Here is an 18,970-nt window from a genome sequence, read left to right as displayed (position 1 = left end):
TCAAAAAATGTCATAGTATAGTAAGGGTCAAAAATGGTCAAAAAAATGTCATAGTATAGTAAGGTGTCAAAATGTCATAAAAATGTCATAGTATAGTAAGGTGTCAAAAATGTCATAAAAATGTCATAGTATAGAAAGGTGTCAAAAATGTCATAAAATACCATAATATAGTAAAGTGTTGAAAACCATAAAAAAGGTCATAGTATAGTAAGGCGTCAAAAATGGTCAAAAAATGTCATAATAGAGTAATGCTTCACGAATGTCCAAAAAAAAATAAAAATAAAAAAATCATTGTATACTGTGTGGTCACTGTCAGAAAATGTCATACAGTATCTCACATGTAATTTCATAATATCACAAACAACAAGAACAGGAAAAGTTGCATGTAGTAATAGATGCATTTGAGGGATTATTAAACTGTCTCCAACTGTCTTTCGTTATTTGATTATATTTGTAAAAGTTTCAGGACTTGAAGCTTTGGACAGTTTCAGTGATGAACATCCTCCACATCACCTGAGAGAGAACAACCAAAGTGGTTAAATGTCATAGTATAATAAAAAGTCAAAAATTGGTCAAAAAATGTCTGAGTATAGTAAGTAATACTAATTAAAACAGAATAAGTTACAGCAGCTTTAATGTGTTTCTGTTTGTTCCAGACAAGAGGTTTTAAAGAGTCAAACTACAGCTGAGAAAATGACAGAGTTAGACTGGAAAAAATAAACTAACACTGACCTTCTGGAAATGTCTTCATGTCTGTCGCTTCTCTCTGTGATTTAATGGTTAAAGTTTGAAGCCTGTGGAGAAAAACATAACAAATATTAATACAAAGATGTGACTTTTAACACATCAAAATAAAAGTACAGGGAGTTTCTGGGTATTGAACTTCAAACTGTCAAAAGAGAAGTAAAAGACACTAAATCTACAAAGAAACCTGAGTGTGGACTAACTGTTTCTTGAATAAACAGAACTAGTGCAAGAGTTAAATTTCCTTTCTACATGAAGACAGAAGAAGCTGCTCTGACTGAAGAACTGACTCCACCAGCTCCTGATATTCACACAGCAGCAGTGGATGGCAAGGTTTGTTTCTCCAAAGTCAGTTTAAATTCTTGATTTTCTTTGCACTGCACATCTAAACTTTAATAATGACTGAAGTCTTTTTCTGACAAACTATTCAGATTTCAGAGGCCTATACAACGAAGCGAGTTTAACCTACTCTGATTTAATTCTGGGTTATTAATGAAAGTCGGGATTGACAAACCCTGACTGCCTCGATCTGTGTTAAAGAGTACAGCAGTGGTTAAGATGTCGGTTACTTGAGTCGGTGTTAATTTAATTGGAGTTGGTAGGGGCATGCATCGTATCTCTCAGATGAACAGCGCACATTAATTCTGTCGGTTTACGAGGAATTTAAAGAGACTCTAACGACAAACTGTAAAACCGCGGCTGTCAACAAAGCCAGGGAGACTTGTCAAATGTTCCCTGGATTCTTAATTTGTAATATAAGGACAGATACTTGGATTACAGTCAACACGTGGGTCACATTTCTGAGAATGAGCTGTTACTCTCTGTTAATGATAACACTCAGGCTGTGTATGTATGAATGTAATGCTGTTATGTTCAGTATGAACTTCATGTTAACAGTATTTCAGCCTCAGTGGAAATCTGAACCTGGATGAAATGTAAACATTCAGTAAAATGGTAGTAGTCGTCTACCATTTACAACAGCCTGTCACATTATATTGTCTTTCAGGACAATAACGTCCCCCACCCCAATGTAAGGATTATTCAAATTGATAATATGCAACACTAATGATGCTAAATTCTGCTGCTTGACTGTGAGAAGAAAAATTGAAATAAATTGGAAATGGAAATATTGAGCATAAAAAACACCATCCACTACATACTTAAATTACCATGCCAGCAGACCCCAGGTAAAACCTATCCAGTGAACATAAACAATTGTCAGTGCTCTGTGTTGGACAGGTGATGTAAAGCTGTTTGTGAATTACCTGGAGGCCTCTGTCCTGGTCTCAAAGTACTTCTTCATTGTACGAAGACTCGATCGTGGACGAAGTGGTGACACCTGGAGAAAATAAAAAGAGAAATATACAAAGGAAAATGATTAATATACTATGACCTATTCCTCATTAACAGTTTAACCATGAAAACAGAGATAAATATTTAACATTACAGCTGAACCAGAACAATTCAGTTCAAACAGAATAATTCAGCTCAACACATTTTTTTCAGACTGAGTAACTCTTTAGGACACATACCTGTTTGGTTTGTCAGGTGAGAGCTGGTGTTTCTGTCCAGGCTGCAGCAGCTCAACCAGTAAACCTGGAAAACACAAAAAAATCAAATTAATAAAGAAAACCTGAACAGTGTAGAAGAATACAAGGCTGAAAACTGAACATTAGAAACCTTTGAGTTTTGAGGTGAATAAATTACGTTACTAGAATATGACTTTGCTGATCTCAGAGAGAAAAGTGATTTTTAAATAGTTTTTATAATAATTTCTAACAGTAATCTCACCTGCTCTGTGGAGGAGCACAGAGTTAAAATCTAGTTTTCAAGCTTGGCTTTAACACAAAACTGAGCTCAATAAAGTCTCAAGTCAAGTCAAGTCAAATTTTATTTATATAGCACCAATTCACAACAGCAGTTATCTCGAGACACTGTACATATAGAGCAGGTCTAGACCATACTCTTTATCTTATAAGATTTACAGAGAAAACCCAACAGATCCCACCATGAGCAAGCACTAGGCGACTGTGGCAAGGAAAAACTTCCTTTTAAGAGGCAGAAACCTCGAGCAGAACCGGACTCAAGGTGGGCGGCCATCTGCCTCGACCGGTTGGGTTTAGACAGAAAGAGAGGGGGGTGGGGAAATGGGGTAGGAGAAAGACAACATTGCAGATACACAGACTAAGTCAAAATGTAAATAGTAGTAGTAGTAATAATAATAATAATAATAATAATAATAATAATAATAGTAATAATTATTATTACAGCTAAAGGAATAATAATGACAAACAATGGTACATTAATAGCACTAACACTATCAATAACACTAATAAATGTTTAATTATTGTTGCATCATGGGTTGAGCTGGATCATGGATCATCAAGTCACAACAAACAAATTTCTTATCAATAATATACACACAGGTGATCAATAGATGGTTATCGACAGATTACTCCCACAAAGCTACAAAGTCACACACAACGACAGAGGCCATAAACTGATTTAAGACTGAGCACAACGTTACAAAGAAGCAGTAAAATGTCTGCAGAGTAAGTCAAGGACGCCTCAGTCACAGAAACACAAACACACTCTTACCCACGCGATATAAACGACTGAAAATGTAATTAAACAACATCACTACAAGGTAATGCTAATGCTAACGCTCTCTGATAACGCTAATGCTAACGCTAGCCGCTAACTGTTTAACTTATCTTCGTGCGGCAGGTGTGTTTAGCGTCCAGTCCCACTCGTATTTGACAAAAAGCAGCTCCACCGTTTGTTTTAGCATCCAGATCTCTCCAGTGACGACGTTTTCTCCGCACTGACAAACAGATGCAACAGTTCAAACGTGGGTTTAAATCTGTTTTCCCCGACTTTGTTTCTCCGCCTCTCTACGCTCCGCCCAGAAAGTCCTGACCAATGACGAGCCACGTCGTGGGCACTGATGACATACGGCCGCTAACATGGGCAGAAAACGCTGATTGGCCAATCGATTCTGGTCCGCCTAGCAACCACTTCTGATTGGTCTTAAAATAAATTCACCGTAAAGACGGACTTTAGATGTATTATAAAATCATATATTATTACTGTCATTATTATTATTAGAAGTATTATTTGTAGTAGTAGTAGTATCAATCATGGATGGGTGGTAGTACTAAGAGTGACAGTTGTAATCATAAAGTTAATCCGAATATAATTTTGTAGTTTTAACCATACCCAAAATTTAACCATATTAAAGTTGCGCCCATCTGTTCTTATTTTTCCGACAGCCCCTGAAGGCAGCATATTCTGTACGGAGACAGCGAGCAGCGGCGGCTCCCGGCGGAGCAGCGCTGCGATTGGACAGAGCTGTGAGGAGGGGGAGGGCCCTTACTTCCTCTCCTCCGCTGCTTCCCCTCTCCTCTCCTCTCCTCTCCTCCCATCCTAGAGGACAGAGCGATGCGGAGACAATAGGACGCAGAGCCGGAGGAGGCTGCAGGATGCTCGGCGCCGACACAACCGCAGACACACGGCTGCTGCTGCTCGGAGGCTTCTCACAGGACACCGACACCAGGCGTTTCTCCCGGCTCACCTGGCCTTAGTATGCGCTCAGATCATCCCGTGTGTTTACCAGCAGCCTGCGCGGACAGGGCGGACTCCGCTGCCTCCATATGGGAACTAACTGAAGGGTGAGTGGCGGAATAAACCCAGATCGACGCTTCCATCTATCCTCACCTGCACCCTGACCAACCTGCATCTGACTCACCCCATGATGCAGCAGTCACTGTAATAACAGGGATGTGTTACACTGTGTTTTCTTGCATTCAGTGCACGATTGATTGGGCCCGTTGTGTGCAGCAGCACGCACACTGAAAACAATGCTGTTTAACGGTGTGTTTGTTGTTGTGTTATTTCATTTATCAACAGGAAGTTGCCTTTTACACTGTCAACAATATTTGGGGTGTAGAGGAATTTGTGTTATTGATCACAACACAGCTTCTTGCACCTTCACCACAACCATGCATCCTTTATTTTGGGGGCAGCCAGGTATCTGCAGAAGCTAGTGTGTGTCTGTGTGTGTGTGTGTGCGTGCGTGCGTGCGTGCGTGCGTGTGTGTGTGTGTGTGTGTTTTCTCAGCACTAAGTGACAGTGATTTTCCTCAGAGTCAGTGCAGTCTCAGGACACACTGCAGGTGGGATCCAACATGACGTAGCCCCCCGCTGAGGATGTCTGGAGAATAATAAGAGAGCATGATATTTACATCCTGACAGGTCCACATGCAGGTTTATATTCTGGCCGGGCCCAAACAATGTGCAGCAATTTTTCTGCCTCCCAAACTGTTTGTTTTCATCCAGAAAAACCTATAACTGATGAAATTCTTAATTATTGTTCAGCAGAAGTGAGGTAGGAGTGAGACGCCTTTTATCTGGCTGCTGTTTTTTAAACTAATCCTCTGTTGCCTTATGTATTCTGAGGCCCTGTGGGAGGTTTCTTGTTGCCTGCATTAAAAACCGAGACACAGCTGATCAAAGTGGGCTTTAAGCTCCTTGATTAAAAAACACATACAAATACAGACAAGCTACACACCAGCATGATGAGTCACAGATCACAATGTAGGTCACATAGGCGGTCCGGTGCTCGACTAATCCTCACCGACGGGCGTCTGGCTGGCAGCGGTGGTAAGTTTGGCTTGGGGCTTGTCCTCGTCACGTCATAATACAGCTTTGGGAGGAAAATGGGAGATGTCCCGATGTCCCTGTAAGACAAAGTCACAAAGATAATTCAACAAATTTTTAAAACCAAGTCACTGAGCTCCACTTTTAATCAGTGTGAGACACCAAACTCTGCATTTGTGTCAAAGAAAACCTTCAATAACTCATTTATTATATTAGTTTCTAATTAATAACTCAAATTTGTAGATTGCTAACATGATATGGTTTTATTATTTTGATACGTAGATAATATTCGACCAGTCCTTAAAGAGTTTGACATTTTGGGAAACACCCTTATTTGCTGTCTCACATTAGTGTCTGTATGTTAAGATATAAAGCTGGAGCCTGGAGGCAGTTAGCTTAGCTTAGCCTAAAGACTGGAAGCAGGGGGAAACAGCTAGCTTGGTTCTTAATAAACACTAGCACCTGAGTTTTTACTGATTAACATGTTGTATCGTGTTTGTTAAATTAGTACAAAAACCAAAATGTTAAAAAGAGAATTTGTGGTTTTACAGGGAGTAATGTAACGGGACTGTTTCTTACAGAGGCACAATGACGACCGGAAGTCTCTGTGATTTGATCTCATAGAAAAAAACTAACTGAACTTTTAAAGGTTTCCTCCTGTTTCTTTATACTAAGCAGTGTTTTCCACAAGTGCACACAACATCCAGCTGGGTGACAGAAAGTAGTCGGCTTGATTTCATTGTTCAACAACTCATTGTGTTTCATTTGTAGGTTCAGATTCCTTCAGTGTTGATCGTTCAGGAGGTTTTTACAAGGAGCTGAATTATCCTCCGAGGTCTCCTCCTCTCCAGAACAAACAGACCTGATAATTAAAACTAGAAAAAACACTGAATAAAGTAGTTTTATATTAAAAATCTGTGTTTTTCCAGCACAAACAAACACAGGCTGTGGGCTGTTAGCTGAGCTGCTGCTAACGTTACGTTGGCTTGTTTTTAGGCTAGGATTCCTTCAGTGTCAATCGTTCAGGTGGTTTTTACTGGGAGAACAAGTATTTAAAATTGTTAAAACACTTAATATATCAGTTTCAAGCTAAAGATTGACATTTCTCTGGATGGACACAGGATGTCAGTAAGGGGCTGCGGGCTGTTAACTGCCGCTAACATTAGCTTGTTTTTAGGTTAGGATTCCTTCAGTGTCAGTGGTTCATATGGCTTTTACTGGAGGTCTCCTCCTTTTCAAAACAAACCAACCAAGTCATTAAAATCAGTACGAATAATGAATGAAACAGTTTCATGTTAAAAATTTGTGTTTTTCTAGCGCTCTTCAGGACGTCAATAAGGGGCTGCAGGCTGTTAGCTGAACTGCCACTAATGTTAGCTTAGCTTGTTTTTAGGTTAGGATTCCTTCAGTGTTCATCGTTCAGGAGGTTTTTACTGGGAGCTGAATTATCCTCACAGGTCTCCTCCTCAAACAAACAACAAATGAAATCTGTCAAAACACTGAATAAAACAGTTTTATGTTATGTTAGCATGTTTCTGAGACGATCTGGGTTGAGTGGGGCTGTTTGTACAGCTTGTTTCTGCACTACTCATTTAAGGTGTTTATTAGTACTTTGTTGACCGTGTATAAGTGAATGTGGAGACACCATGTTCTTACTAGATTTAGCTGCGTCCCTCCTTTCACCCACACATATTAGAAATCTGTAATTCCTCCACAACTCATATAATAATAGCTTAATAGGTTCTGTATCTGCGGAGGAGCTTTGCAGAGTCATTCCAAAAAAAGTGATGGCATTAGGGTTATGTTGGTATGGGTTTAGAAAATAGAAACTGGAGGTGTTGAGTTTAAAAAGACAGGTAGGGAAAGTCTGACAGGAGTTGCATCATGGGAAGTGTAGGATCCATTGTTTTTAGACCTTTTAAAGCGACTCCTCTCTAATGATCAGGGTTTGACAAGGCTGTAAAGAGTTTCTGATTACAAGAAGGTCAGAGGTGAAAGGTCAGTCACAGTCATATCTCTGTCCTTTAGACTGAGCTGTAAATGTGGTTAAAAAAATCTGCTACAGCAGGGATCTGACTCGCTGTTATGGGTAAATGCAATTGGATATTGCTGCAGAGATATTGGCATCCACGCTCTTTATCTTTCTCCACACACTCGCTGGTACTTTGCTCCTCAGCGGTCCTTGTCATTGTGTACCGCTCTCCCTCATTATTTCCACTCCCTGTCAATGCACACTCCACAGCCTTTGATTATCTGGTGTGTTTGTGCAGCAGTCGGTCACTTCTGATCATCAGAGCTTTTTTTTTGGTAAACGACAATTTAATTTAACAACTAAATGTTGTCGTTGCACACAGGAAACAGAAATGTGTGTGTGTGTGTGTGTGTGCGTGTGTGCAGGTGGTGTATCATGAAAGCTGAAAGGTCACTAAAATGGAAAAAGTATGAAGATGGCGTTGGTCTAATTGTTTGAGGGCAGTATGGCTGCAGCAGCGGGGGTGGACGTGGCTGTGATCATTGCCTTGGCACGGTGAATGTGCTTGGCTGGTCAGCTCTGCCCGCTGGTTGCATAAGCAGTCTGGGATTTAGTCAGCTGCGGCCCCTGGTCGCTGCTCTGTTTCCACAGAGTGTTAAACCTGGTGGCACAAAGTGTCAGTGTTGAGAGAGGAGGCAGGAGGAGGTGGAGGAGGATGGTGGGGGGGTTGAATTTGTGCTCAGTTGACAGAACATGGCAGGCTTTGTGTCTGTGGCCGGTACATTACAGTTTAAAACCTGTGGGAGTGCACAGGTGCAGGTGTTTATGCAAAGGTTGGTGTAAAGTTGGACAATAAACAGCTATTTTCATCATCAGTTCATCTGCTGATTATTGTTTTGATTGTTAAGGTAATTGCTGACTCCCTAAACTGTGCAAGAATAGTGGAAAATTCCTGTTGTGTGTCTTCAGAGTCCAAGATAACATCTTCAGTTTGTTTCCAAAGTCCAAAGATACTCAGTTTACAGTCATATATAACCAGGAAAAACAGCAAATCATCACATTTGAGAAGCTGGAACCAACTAACAAATACAAAGTTTTGGTTGATAAATTACTTATATGATCATGTGATTATTAAAATTGTTACTAAACAAGACAATAAAGGCTTAAGTATTACTACCTTGTAGAGAGGTGCAGGAATGATCCTAAAACCAGGAAGTAAGTTAGCATGTTAGCATGTTAGCACTTCCTGTTCCCTTGTCCCAAAGTCAGTGTGTTTGTGGTTAAATGTCTGAAATAAGGTCTGCTTATTTCAGCTCAAGACATAAGCTCAAGACATAAGCTCAGGTTTTATTCTCCGACATAAAATCGGGTCAGTAAATCCCTCACTCCTGATGTTTGAAGCTTTTACGTGTCTTAAAAAAGGCGGTTGCTAACGAGTGTCTTTCCTCGAGTAAAGCATTTGCAGTTATTTATTCAACTGTATTTTTATTTGTTTAAATGTTTATTATACTAATGTTTGATGTTTGAAAACAAACCTCTAATGAGGATGAGCTGCAGGGTAAATACACAGTTTTGGGACGTTGTGTAAAGATGCCAAGATGCTGTCAAATCACTGGCTCTGCAGTTGTTTCTACCAAGGGTGTAAAATGCTTGTGAAACGCAGCTTGTTGTGCATTGAGTTAGTTCTATTGTTAACACTGAGCCTATGTGACGCAGCATGCACACACACAGTGGGACGGCAGACTTCCTTTCCACATGGCGAGCCGACATTTGTCCTGACCCGATGACTCATTCAGCTGATGAGTCCAATGCTGCTTCTATATAAATACAGATGCAGTTCTCTTTGTGGTAAACACAAACACACATGGACTTCAGCTATTGATGAGCCGAACCCTAATTTAGTTTTAGTTTACAGAACTAAGCAGAAATCTCTTTTCATTTCAAACGCCCACTCCAGTTGAAACTTATCAAGATGTTTATATAAGCTGCAAATGTGCAGTCAGGTCATTTTATTAAACCATAGGGTCTTAACATTTTACCATCGTATTCACATTCATTCGTAACAGGAAAGTAATATAAACCTGTTTTAAAGGAATCTTAATCTGCAAATGAAACACAATGAGTTGTGTGTTTACCCCCGTTAAATGAAATGTGTCTGTGTGTTAATCTCATTATTCTTACACATTAAGAGCTTAATATAGTTAAAGATCATCAGACTTAAGGTGGAATTAAATTCTGTTTTCTTTATTTCTCCATGATAATCCACTCAGTGTCAGTAGAGCTTCCTGTCATATACTGTATGAGACCATTAAAACAGACCAAATTAAAACTTCTCTACCAGACTCCATTGACAAAAATGGTAATTTTGCAGAACAAAGGAGCTGGTGGAATACCACTGCCTTGTTTGTTTGTGTTAGTGTGTGGTACTTTTACTTCTGTAAGGGGTCTGAATACTTCTTGCACCACAAGAAGTCACACAATAACACAAACTTCAGTGTAGCTACGATGGCTATGTTATCAGGCTGTACTATAGACAACTTTACACAAAAAATCAAAGCAACAGAAACACAGATCAGAACAAAAGTTATTTTGGGTAGCTGGTGTATGGACAGACACATTGATGACAAGGAAAACAGGTGGATGTATTAAGTGAACTGGATATCAGGTTCCAAGATGGCCGACTTCCTGCTAGCATTTGGAGAGCTAACTGCTAATGTCAGTGACAATAATAAGGTGTCTGTGCTGATGTTTAGCAGGTGTCATGTTTACCATGTTCACCATCTAATTAGCACTAAATGTAACATACAGCTGAGGCTCATGGGAAAGTTGTTATTACAGATTCTGAGGGGAATGTCTGCACCAAACTTCATGGAAATTTCAACATATTTTACTCAAAACTGCTACCCTTCCTAAAGCAGCATGTCAAAATAATAGTCTGGACTTGGAAATATGATTATGATATTAAATGAGATATTCTGCATTATTATTTTACCCATACCCTGCTGTAGTCCCAACACACACACACACGGTGCTGCGTGTATCCTGCAATACTACAGTAAGCACTTCTGATCCTGGACAGAAACAAATGGCCTTCTCTGTTTACAACTCCCTGCCCTCCCCCATGTGTATGTGTGTTTGTGTTTGTGTGCGTGTGTTTTATCACATGTGTCCGAGAGCTTTTATTTAAAGGAGAGAGCTACAGTACATCCTCCCTGCGCTGCCATTTATCACCCGAACTGACTCATCCCTCCTCACCTGCTGGTGTCAACTGCTCTTCCTGTCCGCTTCACACACACAAAAAAAAGAGATTACACTCCCACAGAGGAACACAGAGGCCTGCGGAGGGGATGACAAGGTACTTACACTAGCTGTGTGTTGCTGTGTGTGTGTTTTGTCACGTAGTTGGTGATGAAGCAGGTTATGACGACTCGCAGCTGCTCGGTCCGTATCACTGAGATATTTTCTGCATCCTAAACCAAGACGGGCAGGGGAGAGATTTAAATTTGTCTCTAAACACATCAGTTATGTTAGAAAATAGTTCCTGAAAACGTGTAAAGACTGTAAACTATGTGTTACTACATTGTGCGTTCAAAGTTTTCCACCAGTTTAATTCTCAGGATTTTATGGGCTAAAATGGCCCTACCCCAACACTATACAAATATTAGCGTCGCGTTAGCATCATCATCTCCCGCTTGGCTGGAAGTTACTAAAGATTTTGCTAGCTAGCTATGCCGTCGTCTTCAGATGCTAGAGTTTGCAGAGCAGCTCGGTTGTCGCCAAACATAAACGTCTGTATAACTGCAAGGCTGCTAGTATCCATTTTTCAGTCGTGTTGCTTGCAGGATGCTAAGAGGATGCTAACAGGGATCTTATTGGGTGCTACTGCGTTCCATTTACATCGGCGGTTGGAAGTCGGAACTGGAATGACATCACCTCCGAGTTGAAAAGTTGCAAAAACATGGACGCTAACAGAGCCTTTATAGTTGTACAACGTTCTTAAAATGCTGTTTTAAATTTAACTGTTCGAGAAACAAAAGAGCCATGAATGTGAACCGTATCAAACATATTCTGGACTAGCCAATGCTATTGCTAATTTGTTGTATTTTGCTCATACAAACAGCGTAGCAACACGTCCACAGATAGAAACTGTTCACTACTGTTGTTACTCCGACTTTTTGAGTTGGAAATCTGACTTCAGGGGGCGCTCCAGTCAAATCTCCCGACTAGGCACTTGTAAATTTCAACTTCCGAGTTCAACTGGAATGCACCACAACCACTCTAAGTGGGTGTTAACAGAATGCTAACAGCATGCTAACAGCATGCTAACAGTCACTGTGTTGCAGCTTAGAGTGGGCGTGGTTGTTAGTGGACACGCCCCCAGCGCCTCAGAGCAGAGATCTTATTTTGTCAAGATTCTGAAACCTTTGCCAACTCCAACTTTAATTATTCAAATTCAGCTGTGCACATTTTTCTGTGATGTGACTAAGTCGGAACAGATTAATATTACTGCTTTACTCTTTGAAGGAAAAGTAATATCAGATAAATGTAATGTGTGTGTAGATAGACAGGCCTGTGTGTTGGTGTAAATATGACAGTTGTCCAAGTGTTGCTGGTTCCACTGAGAGCGTTGACAGGAAGGCAGATTCATAAGCGTCTGCTCAGGGATGGAGAGAGGCAGCTCTTCAGTACTTTACAGGTTATGTAATGTGTGAGAGTGCGTGCATGTGTGTGTGTGTACATACACGTGGAGACTCCTATATTTCCTCCGCAAGCTCCGCCTGGATCTATAGAGCGAGGGTCAGGATTTGGCAGGTCTCGCTGCACAGGAGGAAAAAACAGAAAGCAATCACTAAGAATAATCACACTGCAGCAGGGAATGGATTTGCTAGAAAGGACTGTTACTGTGTGTGTGTGTGTGTGTGTGTGTGTGTGACTCAGCTCAGCTCAGCTCTGGCATCTCCCTTGGCGAGTAGCATTTAGAATTACTTAAGCCTTCACTGCAGATAATTAGCATTTTCAGTGACTATCACACTGCAGATCAGAGCAGAGACTGCGAGCTACAACATCAACGGCTTGTTGTCCATCGCTGACCTTGAAACAGACAGACAGAAATAAAACATTACACACTTCTTTTTCTCTTTATTTGCAGTAGTAACAGTTTTATCATAAAAATGAAAAGGAGGAGGATCCCCTGTAACTTTTTGGTTTATTACATTTTACTGTGGATTTTCTGGTGGAAACAGCAGGATCCACGGTGGCAGATTGCTCCAAAATTTCATGCAAAATTTCAAAATTTGCAGCTACATATTTACAAAATTTCATTCCAATGGAAAATTGCGAGATTAAGATTTTAGTTCTGTATGTTACAGCGCTGTACCAGAAATATTAAAACATTTTAACTTCAATTTGTTCCATAGGGCCCCCTACAGGTGAAATAAGGATAAAACATATTATTGCAAACCAATTAAAAATGTGTTTTCTCTCTCGTTTTTTTACAGTGACACCAGCTGTTAGCTGCTGCTGCTCTTTTTCCGCCTGAGCATCCTGTTCCCTAGTTTTTTGTTGGTTTTTTTTTGTCCTGGTCCGTCCCCTGAAACAGTCCCCAGCATGAGTTCCTCTCCGCTGGTGTCCCGAGCCAACATGGACGTCCTGGATGAGCTACAGCTGATCGCAGCCCAGAACCTGGAAAGGCTGGAGGTCAACAAGTACTATGAGGTGATCAGGGAGCTGGGCAAAGGCACCTATCGGCAAGGTGGACCTGGTCATCCACAAGATCAGAGGTGAGGGGAGGGTGCACACTGTAAAAAACATCAAGGACATGCTGTTGTAATGTAGAAGAATTGTCAGATCAAAAATGTTTTCATTCTGTTTTCTTCCAAAGGCACAAAAATGGCTCTGAAGTTCCTGAAGAAGAAGACAACCAAGCTGAAGTCGTTCTTGCGGGAGTACAGCATCTCCCTCTACCTGTCCCCCTGCCCCTTCATCATCAACATGTTTGGCATTGCCTTTGAAACGGACGAATACTATGTTTTCGCACAGGAGTACGCTCTGGCAGGAGACCTCTTCGATATCATTCCTCCACAGGTGCTCCATCTCATCCATTATTCCGATACTACTGTTGTACCGTTGCTTTTATTTCTTGTGTTTATCTCCCATTCTGATCTTCCTCTGTCTCTCAGGTTGGTCTTCCTGAGGCGGTGGCAAAACGCTGTGTGCACCAAGTAGCCATTGCACTGGACTACCTGCACTGTAAGAAGCTGGTCCACAGGGACATCAAGCCTGAAAACATCCTCATTTTTGACAGAGAGTGTCGCAAGGTCAAGCTGTCTGACTTCGGCATGACCCGCCGGGCTGGCTCACCTGTGAAAAGAGTGAGTTGTTTGTGACCTCTTTGTATCTAGTGTCTTGTTGCAGCTTAAGTCGTAATGTCACCACAAACGAAACTACTGTTTCCGGTTTGATGAGTTTAAATTATAACGAATGAAGAAAAACAAAGTTTGACACTTAAAGTGGGTGCTAACTGGTGCTAGCTAACCGTAAAAAAACAACAGAGCTTCAGGGAAGGTTTACCCATTAACAGTATTTTTGTTGGTTGTGTCAGACTTCATAAACAGATGATGGTAACAAATCTAATTTCCCGTCTAGGTGAGCGGCACCATCCCCTACACGGCTCCAGAACTCTGCGATGTGTCCCGCCACGAGGGTTTCTGCGTGGACTACAGCACTGACGTCTGGGCCTTCGGCGTGCTGCTTTTCTGCATGCTGACTGGCAACTTCCCCTGGGAGAAGGCGCTGCCCTCCGACTCCTTTTACCAGGAGTTCATCCGCTGGCAGAGGAGGAGGACGAACACGGTGCCATCGCAGTGGAGGCGCTTCACCGAGCAGGCCCTCCGCATGTTCCGCCGGCTGCTCTCCGTGGAGCAGGACCGCCGCTGCTCCGTCAAAGAGGTGTTCGGGTACTTCAGTCACTCCTGGATGCTGGATGCCGAGAACAACAACAACAACGGCAATGGCAACACAGGAGGTGGAGGTGGTGGAGAGAGAGTTGGCGGTGGAGGAGGAGGAGGTGGAGGAGGTGGAGGAGGTGTGCGAGGGGAGGTGGATGGCACCATCTCGTCGTCGTCCTCTGGTGAGGAGGATGAAGAGCTCCTGGTGGAGAGGATGAAGCAGCAGACTTTATCTCCTCTCTCCCCGCTGTCGCCCCTCTCTCCCATGTCTCCGGTGGCGGTGGAGAGGGGCAGCGGCGGTGGAGGGGCCAAAGGCGGGATGATGGAACCGGGCGGCGGCCACCATTTCGTGTCCGTCTCCACCAACAGCTCCGTGTCGTCCACCAACAGTTACGATCGAATGCCGCGAGAAAACAGTTCACCGGGCGGCCGCATGCTGGTGGCTACGCCCATAGAGATCTGCGTCTGAGCGTGTGCGAACGTTAACGTCACAGACTCATCAGTACACACTTTTATACCTCTCATCCAACCACATAGATGTGCATGCATGGAAAAAGAAACAGACAATGATTACTAACACGTATCCTGTTTTAAACATCTTGGGAACGGAAGAGCACACACATGGAAGACTTCACGGAAAGTATCTACATTCCTCATGAGGTCGGGTTTTTGGTCAAATTTCCAAAACACAAGCCCCATTTCCACTTTGAATTCAATCATGGGTGCAAATGCAGTTTTGTGAAAAACCCAGAGGAAGAAAGAAAAATTGCTTCCATTAGAGATTCTGTCACTAAAACCACGAGAAGAAGACCAAAATGTATTTCTTAAAGCAATACTTTGAGCAAAAAAAGCAAATAGAGACAAAAAGTGGCAGAATGCTGTGTGATCTCTTCAAGACATCATTTTTGACGAAGCCAAGAGACAAAGGATTTGTATTTTTGAAGACTAAATCAGAGTTCAAGGAAATACCTTGTAAGATTTAAAAAAAAAAAAAAAGAAAAAAAAGAGTGATTGGTTTTAAATGTTTCACCTGTAACGAAAATGTGAAAAGTGTGAGTGTGTGTGTGTAATACTGTGTTCTGTATGTATGAATCCAAAAGTGGATTTATTTTGCTTTGAGAATTTTATTATTTATTTGAATCTAAAAAGACTACACACTCTATTTTTTCTATTGTTTTTTGTGTAAAGTAGCTTTCTTTGTTTTCCATTCGAATTCACATTGTAATTTGGTATCTTTGGTTGACTGCTGTACACATTGGTATCAGTAGATGTACACTGAGTTTTGACCAGTGGTTTTCAGACTGAATATTTTCCCTCCGCTGGCCGTAAACCAATATGTCCATGAGTGTTAAACTGGACTGAAAGAGGGTTTATGATGTCTCTGTTCTTCACGACAAACATATCTACTTCACTGCTGCAAGACTATTTTGTACTCACTCAAAATTCTGTTTGTATAGCTTCTGTTTTCTTTGAAACATTTTCCAAAAAATTCAGTTTATATTGCTGACGTTTTTAATTATTCTGTTTGTATCGCTTCTGGTTTATTTGAAACATTTAGCGCCAAGTCATCTGCAAAGAAAAGAATAACTATCACCCAGCGTTTTCAATTCAATCTGAAAAAAGAAAAATCGCAAAAGATGTGAAAGAGTCGTCTTTTATAAATGCATGACAAGTAGCTCAAACTTACCTTTACAACAAATTTGAACTGGCTTTACAAAAAAAAAAAAAAAAACCAAGCAAACAAAAAAAAAGATAAAAAGAATCGTAAAATGTTGTGATGTGGAATTTTTGCCGTAGCACAATTTCTTGCATCATGTCTGAGAGTGAATATAGTGAATAACGTTATGATCTCTTGAGACATCCTAGGGCTAAAAAATCTGAACAATAATTAGTTTCTATTCACTGTGTTGTATTTGTATTGCTATTAATGTCGTGTTCTCATCTTACCACCTTCAGGAACAGAAAAAAAAGCAAAGCATGAAGACATAGAGCGAGAGGCTTGAATTAAAAATCATAGGTAGGGAACTAAATGATGTATTTTTAGAAGAGATTTTTGCTTCTAAATTGCCACCTTTAGTGAGGAAGTGGATTTTTTCCTTTTTTTAAAAAACAATTTAAGATTAACAGCAAAAAAAGAGAGAATCCAGAGAATCCATTCCTTTCTTTGACTCATTATGAATAATACCTAAATAATTTTAAGAAAAAAAACATGGGGTCATGTATAGGAATGGATGTTTTTGTGTGTTGTTTTCCAAACATAAATTTGCATGAATTTGTATGTGCTAAACGCTGTTGTGAAAACCTGCTCAGTGTTTCTCCTGTCACAAGCTGTAGTACTCTGTAGAAGTAGTATAGCTGCCAACAACATGTTTCTTTATCTTGTGAGAGTCAGTAGTGTCAGTCAGGATCCGTCTGACTGAGGATCAGCTAAACCTGGTTTAGCTCTTTACATAAACCGTTTGGATCATGTTCTTCAAAGCTGCTCCCGGATCAGCCAGCGAGTATGCAAATTACTACATCTTGTGACAATCTCTGACCTCATCAGCAGCCTTCTGACTCAGAACAATGGACAGTCCTGATACAGACACTGTAGTCATGCTGTTTTCTTTCCATCAGCCAGCTGTGTGCGGCGCTGGCTCCGCAGCGTTTACTGTGTGAGCTCCAGCACATTAGATTCAGCTGGGGAGGCCTTTCACATTGACCGTGTGAAGAAGAGATAACACAGGCCTGTACGTTACCTCATCATGTCATGCTTTCTCTGCATTAACTATTCACCCCAAAGCTTCCCTTTTTCTTCTCTTCAGCACCTCGGAGATGTGCCATTTAGTCTCAAGTCAAGTGAGAAATTTTGCAAATCTGGCAGTAATTTGCTTTGACTAACTGGTAAATGTGTTTCTTTGCTGTGCCTCCGCTGCCTTATGGTGTGTTCCAGTTGTACTTGGAAGTCAGAATTGAACTGGACCGGAAGTCAGATTTCCAACTCAGAAAGTTTGAGTAACACCACCAACTCAAACACAGGAATTCAAGATGGCTGCCACTCCCATCAGCATCACGCGAATTGTACTGTTTATAGCAGTTTGTTTCACATTAATTCAGTCATACACATAGTACTGTTCAGTTTGTACGTGCAAAATACTGCGTAGTGTTGTTATCAACTGGTATAGCTAACAATGGCTAGCTGCAACAGTCTGAGAACGCAGTCAACTCCCATTTCCGACTTCCGGTGTAAATGGAACGCACCACCAGCGTGCATCAAGCTAACATGTGACTTCACATCTGTACTGGTAATGCTAAAGTAGGCAACTGGATTTTGAAAAGGCAGGTGACAGCTGTTTTTCCATCTAAGATGCAAAATCCAAAATACTCCCACACATTACTTCTCATATGATTTGACCCATCAGAGTGACAGCGTATTTCACCAACACTCACTACTGCAGTACAGCCATGTTCAAAACATAGTTTGAACTTCAAATAAAAGGTGAAATCCTGAGAATTGAGACTAAGGCCACATTTGCACACAATGTCATGTTTCCTGCCAGTGGCGAGGTTAGTTTTCATTTAAACAAACATGACGCTATCTTGATGCACTGCTACATTTCTAGGTGTTTTAGTGTCAGCTGTCAGAGGAAAAGCTTAATACCAACTTCAGGATGTGGTTACATACACTGCTCCATAGTGTAACTAATGGACAAAAACTCTACTGTGTCTCAGAGTTTAAGTAGAGGATGAAGATTTTTGCACGTACACTATATCAGCATGGTGTATTTTAGTGTGCTCTGAAAATCCCACTTTTATACTTCAAGTTCTTGGCTCATTTATTTGATATAGGAGGATTTGTCATTATTTCAGCCCACAATGCTAATATTGGCTCTTTCACAAAAACAAACATTTTGGTCATAAGTAAACATCCTCCTACATCCACTGAAGTATCTATAACATATCAAATATTGCTTCCAATGGTGTAAGCTCCTTCAGCAAGGCTGGAAACGTTTTACTAAAAGCAAGAAAGTGATGCTTGAAACTAACTGAAACTTATTTTCAATATAATCTTGGAATAATTAGACTTTTAATGCAACAGTTACACAATTTTTAGAGCTTAAATGATTAGAATGGGTGGTATAGTGGCATGTGTTAGGATGAAACACGAATACCCCTGTTAGGATCATGAGAACACCTGAGCTGGGAGGAAAGGTTGAGTCACACCAATCTAGAAATTAAGGGATACGTATTTTTCCTGCGAGCCGCCTCCTCCCCCTTCAAACCGAGTCAGTCACTGCTGCCTCCTCAACTCATCCATAACGTAACGTGTTGTAATGGAGTTTGAGTGTCTTTCTGTCCGGTGACATATTTCAAAGCATCATACTTTTCGTGGAGTTTTAGTGAGTAGATGACCACAGCACTAGAACTCGTATCCGGTTCTGTCTTTGCAATACAACTGTCTTCCTGTAAGCTGAGATTTAGTCAATAAAATGAAAATTCTTGTTGGATTTTTGGTCTTGTGATTTTTTTTTGTCTTTGATTTCTGTGGAGTTCTCAGTCAGACATTAGGAAATGATAAGAATTTGAGCAAAATATATAAACAAACTAATTAATTGTGAAATAATTAAATGAAAACTCGAGTCATTATCAGGAAATGCCACCATACTTGA

General features: G+C 40.9%; 1 protein-coding gene across 1 annotated transcript; it reads left to right on the top strand.

The window, feature by feature from the left end:
• The first annotated feature begins 3,934 nt into the window (after positions 1–3,934).
• bsk146 (brain specific kinase 146) lies at positions 3,935–18,808 on the top strand. The gene is given in 6 exon segments (XM_018688681.2): positions 3,935–4,415; positions 12,873–13,119; positions 13,121–13,154; positions 13,256–13,458; positions 13,554–13,745; positions 14,020–18,808. Coding segments are annotated over 5 exon segments (1,338 nt in total). The 5' UTR covers positions 3,935–4,415; positions 12,873–12,981; the 3' UTR covers positions 14,791–18,808.
• The last annotated feature ends 162 nt before the right edge of the window (positions 18,809–18,970 follow it).

Source organism: Lates calcarifer, linkage group LG23 (assembly GCF_001640805.2).
Source record: "Lates calcarifer isolate ASB-BC8 linkage group LG23, TLL_Latcal_v3, whole genome shotgun sequence".
Taxonomy (NCBI): Eukaryota; Metazoa; Chordata; class Actinopteri; family Centropomidae; genus Lates; species Lates calcarifer.
This window is presented reverse-complemented; position numbering and strand designations above follow the sequence as displayed.